At 42.2% G+C, this 6,723-nt stretch overlaps 1 pseudogene and 1 gene segment (V, D, J or C); one reads left to right on the forward strand and one right to left on the reverse strand.

The window, feature by feature from the left end:
* Positions 1-451: 451 nt before the first annotated feature.
* LOC107133716 lies at positions 452-1,326 on the forward strand. The segment is given in 2 exon segments: positions 452-575; positions 944-1,326. Coding segments are annotated over 2 exon segments (429 nt in total).
* A 2,962-nt stretch (positions 1,327-4,288) lies between these two features.
* The window catches only part of LOC107133718, an 8,918-nt pseudogene continuing 6,483 nt past the window's right edge, over positions 4,289-6,723 (reverse strand).

The following is a 6,723-nucleotide window of genomic DNA, read 5'->3' on the forward strand; positions in this document are numbered from 1 at the left end:
TTAGGACATGTGAACCAGAGAACCAAAGATCTGCTTGAGGCATTCACATGAAGGACAGAGAGATATTGTACCTCACTGGACCTTTAAGATACCAGATACACTTATGGAAGAATTTGACTGACCCACACAGCCTTAGGGGCTGTATCTGGGACAGAATCCCATAGCTGATGAAACCTCTTATTGTCAACCTTAGTAGTTTGTTCTGATGACAAAGACAGACTCATCATTATATAAAAAAGGTCAGCCCAGATTCCTGGCAAGAAAATAGCCTGGGATGGAGACATGACTAAGAAGTTGGGACCAGAAAGTAAAGGAGCATTCTGTGAGCTGAGGGTAGTTCTTCAGAGATGCCCCTCCCACTCTTTGGCTCCCTGGGGATGAGCCCTTCTCTGGACACCACATAGCTTCATCCAATAGCAGCCCTGATCTGGGCTGATTTGCATAACAGGCAGCTGTCCCCAACAAGGGAATAAAGAGGCCTGAAGGGAACACAGACCAGCCTGAGACTCAAGAAGCAGCCACAGGCACCATGACTTGGAAGGCCCTTCTCATCAGCCTCCTGGCTCATTACACAGGTGCTGCCCCCAGGCCCCAACATACACCCCAGCCCAAGGCTCCTGTATAACTAACCTGGCCTTAATTCTGAGCTCAATAGGGCTCTGTCTGTGGTGGGCAGGATGCTCAGGACCTGCTTCAGGATGAGACTTTAGGCTGAAATTCCAACAGTGTGCTCTCTGGCTTTGAGGAAAGGGGTTGGGCTTGCTCATGGATTCAAATATCCATTCCCCAGTCAGGCTCATGGGCCACTATGACTGATTTTGATGCCAGAGGATGCACTTTGCTCCACATATTTCCTGAAGTTCTTTCAGGCTAGGGTAAACTGGCCATCTCATAAGAACTGTCTGTCACCATCAGTCCCCTCTCTTCTTTTATTTCCTTATAGGTTCTGTGGCCTCTTATGTGCTGACTCAGCCATCGTCAGTATCAGTGACCCCAGGACAGACAGCCAGAATCACCTGTGGAGGAAACAACATTGGTAGTAAAAATGTGCAATGGTACCAGCAGAAGCCAGCACAGTACCCCCTGCTCATCATCTATGAAGACAGCAAGCGGCCCTCAGGGATCCCTGACCAATTCTCTGGCTCCAACTCTGGGAACACAGCCACCTTGACCATCAGTGGGGCCCAGGCTGGAGATGAGGCTGACTATTACTGTCAGGTGTGGGATAGAGGTGCTGCTCACAGTGACACAGGCAGACATGGAAGTGAGACAAAAACCTTCCACCAGCCTGGCACCCAAGGCCCCTTCCTGCCCTGGTTACCCTGACAGCAGAGAGCATACCACATGCTGTGGAGGATGTCTCCTCCCATCTCTGTCTAGATATTCCTAAGAGATGAGGGGAAGGCTCCTGTACCTTTCCAAGATCAGTTGATTCCATTGGAACCTGATCAAAACATTCTTATCACCTTGATCTGCCAATCCCAAAGGCCACAGGAAGTCATCAGTCATACAAAACTGCATGTTAGAATTAAGGAGAATTTCACTGTGGCAGGGTCTTATTTATGGTTAACTAGGGGAGGAACAGGGAATGGTTCTAGTGTTGAAAAATGTGTCCTGGGGAGTTTTAAGGCATATCTGTCAAGAAGAGTTTTGATGAGTATTCATGTGGCCATGTTGTATTGGGGAGGGTTGGTATGCACTAGGCTTGGGGGATTTTGCTGTGGGTGTTGATTAGTAAACCTCTATTTGATAAGGTAGCTGTTTGTTCAGGTAAGAACTAGTTCTTCCGTGAATCCAGTTTTTTATCTGGGAAATCAGTTTTCAAGAATGTCCTAAAGCAAAGAATTGCAATTTAATCTCTCATTCTCCTGACTAAAAGTGTCCTGGATCCAACAGTGAAACTGACACTGGTGACTTCAGTCCTCAGCCCCAACAAACTTTCTCTGCAGAATGAAAGTTACCACTAGAGAGGAGAGCATGTGAAATTCTCACAGAAAAATAGGCACACATGTCTTCATGTACAGAGTAGAGCGGTGTTGGGTCACCATCCCAGTTCTCTAGGACTCGTCTCCACTGGGATAGAAATGAATATGTGAGAGTTCCCCAGTGGTGTCCTTGGGAGGATTCCAGTTGGAGTAAATGTCCTTGACTGCCCGCGCTACTGTGAGGTTTAGAAGAGAGGAAACCTGTCCATCCCTCCTCTAGTTCCTTTTCAGCAGTGTCTTCAGGATTCTCTATTCTGCTACAGCAGCCCCCCATCATACCTGCCTTTCATCAACAATCTCTCCTTCCTCTGTCCCCTGCTCCAAGGCTTCCCCTCTGCAACCCCAGAGTCCCCTTTGTATTCAGTGTCAGGTCCTGCCTAGGCCAGACCCAGGGACATAGCCTGAATTTTCTTTCCCCATCAGCTTGAAAGAAGCTATTAGTGCACCATAGCAAACAACCCTGAGGAGATCAGCATCCTCTACAACTAAGTAGGTGCCAGAGGACTGACCTGAGTTCCCTGAGACCCACTCACTGCCTTCAGAAACAGCCAAAAAAAATCCAGGTATCCAAAATCCATTCCAGCTTCTAATAGAAGCTGAGGTCATCTTGGATGCCTCCTTCTGGTCTCACTTCACCCAAACCTCCTGCAAGACTAAAGGTCCTCCATCATCCATAGGTATTGAATCCTGAATCCTACTCATAACTCAGGTGAACTTGATAATTGAGTGTATCAAAAAACACAACACCAATTTTAACATCAAAAGATGACCATTCCTTCATTCCTTTAATCCATGTATGCCTGCCAAAAAAAGTGTCTAGATTTCACAAGAATAGATACACTAATTTAAAATGCAGGGAACTTTTCTATGAAGAATCTGATATTTGAGGTTCTTTTGCTTAGTATTCCTCACAGATATACTCTTTCTCTTTCTTACTGTCACATCCTCAAAGGTCAGGCCCTCTGCAGGGCCAGTGTGGCCTATAATCCAGAGTGTACCTCAGTACTTCTCTTTTGTGGTGCTAGAGTCATGGGCTCCTTCTGTACAAGCTATGAAGCCTCAGTGAGAAGAGCAGGGGCCTCTTCCTCCTACTTAGGTGATTCAGTGGTGCCAGACTATGAGGATGGCCTTAGGCCTGAGCCTAAGCAACTGCATTTTAAAACTCCATTTTGCAAACTGCAGTCTCACCAGGGACACCCACAGAGCCCTCCAGTATGGCCTCAAACAAGTTATTTCCCCACTCCCTGATAAACAAAGTGAAGACTCTGGAAGGCTCGGCTCACCAGATAAGAGGGAAAGGGGAGAAGATCAGAGTGGAGACCACCAGACCACCTGTTTCTGAGCCCAGGGTAAATGATGTCACTGAGAAATACAGTGATAGCTGATAAGGATTGAAGGGAAGGGTCAAAAACCCCCAAATTTAGTATAAATAATAGAGCAAATGAACAGGGATTCAGTCAGCCAAAACAAGGATGCACTTGAGTTGGAGAGCCTGATGAGGACCTGACATACCATCACTTGTCATCACTCCAGATTCTCTGTGTGTTCCTCACTGCTCTCAAACTCTACTGCCTCATCCGGACCTTGGTGAGAGCTGCAACTTCTCTCTTTGACCCTCTCCTCAACTGGTCGTGATAAACCCAGCCTAATTCCCTCTTAAGATAGGAAGCCATCTCGACACAGAGGCATAAAAATTTAATTTCGTCTTTACCATAAATTACTGTGATTTTTAAACTTGTTTGGAATGACTGCCCATGCCTTGAACTCACCAATGCCTGGCTTTCCCTGACCAGAGAGCAACCTTCTCTGAAAGTTTAGTGGCTCTCATAAATTCTGACTTCCCCTGGCCAGATAACAACCCTCTCTGAAACTCTAATGGTGCCTCATAAATCCTTATGTTGAAATCTAATTTACTCCCTAAGTGCTGACAGTATACCATTAACTAGCCTTTGTGTTATAGTTGTCAAAATTTTGTTATCTGTAAGTTCTCAAGACTCCCCCCTCCTTTTTGTAACTTTTTGTGATATAAAGCTGTGCTCCTAGAGAGCTGTGGGGCTGTCTTCTGTTCCCGTGGTTTTTGGTTTTTAGGAGAGACAGCCCTGGCTGGTTGGAATTACAAGCTTGCTTTAATTTGATTTCAATTGGAGTTGGTAGTCTTTTCTTTGCATTGTGGTTTAACATTTGTCCACTCCATGCTATGAAAAGCCTGCCTTGGTTCCAGACCTGATCACCTGGTCTAAGTGAGTGTGTATCTGCTGGACATAAAGTCTAAGGCTTTAAGACATTTGACCTGACATTTGAACTTAGCACACAGAGGGAATGCCTGTCATTAGCCTGTCATGATTAAGTGTGTTTTGCAGTGCAGTGTCTTTCAGTGCTTAGAATTAATCTATAATTGTTTGCTGTGAATTGATTATGTCTACTGCAGTGCCTAGCATTAAGGATTGTCATTTTTTTTTTTGTTTAAGAACCTATAGAGTGAAATCGTATTGAGTAATTTGAGTGAATAAAGAATTGAAAAGGGCAGAAGCATGTGGACATTCTTTATTTCTCCCCTCGATTGTATAAATTGCAATTTTGCCCATTTGTGTCAGGAACTAATGGCCAAAAACATTCTGCAAGTGGGGAAAACCAGAATCCAACATGCTCAAGAAAATCAGAAAAATCAGTCCAAGAAACATGAAGAAAACAGTGCTAGCACATATGATGTCCTTACTGCTGCTTACTGGTGTCCTTGCTTCCCTGAATGATGAAGTATAACACCAGAGAAACACAGGGAGGAAAGTGTAGAGTGAACAGTGGAAGGCTTTATTAAAGGAGAACAGAAAAGATGACCCCCCCCCGGAAGAAGGGGACCTAACCCGAAAGGCAGTATTCCTGGAAAGGAGAAGTCTTCCCTTTTTTACATCTAAGTCTTCTTTTATCCCCCCACATTTCTGTCCTTTGTTCCCTCTATCCTGCAGTGATAGAATGCAGGTGGGATGGCCAAAAGGGGAGAGATAGGTGGAGCAATGCTTTGGGGAGGAGTAATATGGATGAGAGGGGCCTGGGGTGGTTTGACTAGCACCTCCCTGTTTGGAGGAAGCTACTTCATTAACAGTATTTTTAGGATGGGTCTGGGGCCTTGGGGACATTAACATTTGAATTTTCCCAGGTGTTTTTCTGGTTTCAGGGGCTCAGATCCAACTTCCCCTTCTTTATGGACTCCATTCTTTATAAGGTCTCCATTTTCTTCTTCTTTTTTTATTATTTTTATTTGTTTTACTTAGTTACACATGATAGTACAGTGATCTTGACATATCATACATTTGAATCACATGGGATATAATTTCTCATTTTTCTGAGTATACAGGTTGCAGAATCACATTGGCCATGCAGTCACATATATACACACAGTATTAATAATGTCTGTTTCATTCTACTGTCCTTCCTATCTCCCCAATCCCTCCGCTCCCCTCCCATCACTTCTCTCTACCTAGAGTAACGCTATTCTTTTTTTCCTCACATCTTCATACATATATTTTGTATAACAGTGAAGATCTCCTTCCACCATCCATGCAATTCCCTTTCTCCCTCCCTTTTCCTCCCACCCCTCTTTCCTATGTAGAGGTAATCTTCTTCCCATGCTCTTCCCCTTATACTGAATATTAGACCCAATTTAACTACACTAATTACATATCTTTATTTTTTTAATTTTAAAGTTTACTTTAAAAATGTAATCATCTCCCAATATTTAACAGATAAAGAAAATAGCATATTGGTTTATTTTATGTAGTTGTTATATTTTATTTTCTAAGTAATATTGATTAAAAATATTTACACACCTACTTTTAAGTCCACAGTTTAGTACTCTTATTTGTATGGCTTTAAAAGTTATAGCACAAGATCTTTACATTAAGGATTGGGTGAAAAGATTCCATTCAAAACAAAGCCTAATATATTATATACATGTTTTTCTCTGTACTTTATTTTAAATACATTAATTTTTAAATGATGTTCATCTTTTTTTTTTCATCTTGTGGTAAAAGACTAGTGCAACTTTTCATCAAAATAAAGTTTACCATAGATATAAATGAACTCTCCCAATTGAAAATGGCCCTTCAGCTGCCATTAAATGAAATTTCTCAATCTAACTTAAATAAAAAAGAATTGGTAGTTGTCATCATAAGCAAAAATATGAAGTACTATAGCACTGTCTACATTGCTCCTTATAACACAAACTTTGAAAGAACCAGAGATGTTTTATAGAAAAGTCTAGTTGGTTTTAAAAAGGCACATGGGTGTTTTTTTTTGTTGTTGTTGTTGTTTTTTTAACATTCTGCAAATTTTGCCACCACCACTCTTTCTGTTGCAGAGATGGCACCTGTGACTATTGAAGTAGACAAGAATGTTGTTCAACCTAAAGAAAGCCAGCCAAAATTTTAACTGCATAGTAACCATGCACTTTCTTCATGCAGCCTTGTTTCCTACATATTCAATTTTCTAACATACATTAGAATACATAAACTTGTATTCTAATGATTTTACAATATGGAAAAAATTTGAGGAAGGACATGACCCGGGGAAGAGAAAACAGTGATAAAGAACCCTTACTACAATGAAAATAGATACTTTCGTACCCAACTATATAATAAGAATATAATCAATTTAAGTTTTCAGAAATATACTTCTCAAAGCTCCCCTTCATTTATGAGAAAGATCCTCCTCTGTGGCATTAACTGGGGTTAGGGGCATCAGT

This window comes from Marmota marmota, unplaced genomic scaffold (genome assembly GCF_001458135.2).
Source record: "Marmota marmota marmota unplaced genomic scaffold, marMar, whole genome shotgun sequence".
Lineage (NCBI taxonomy): Eukaryota > Metazoa > Chordata > Mammalia > Rodentia > Sciuridae > Marmota > Marmota marmota.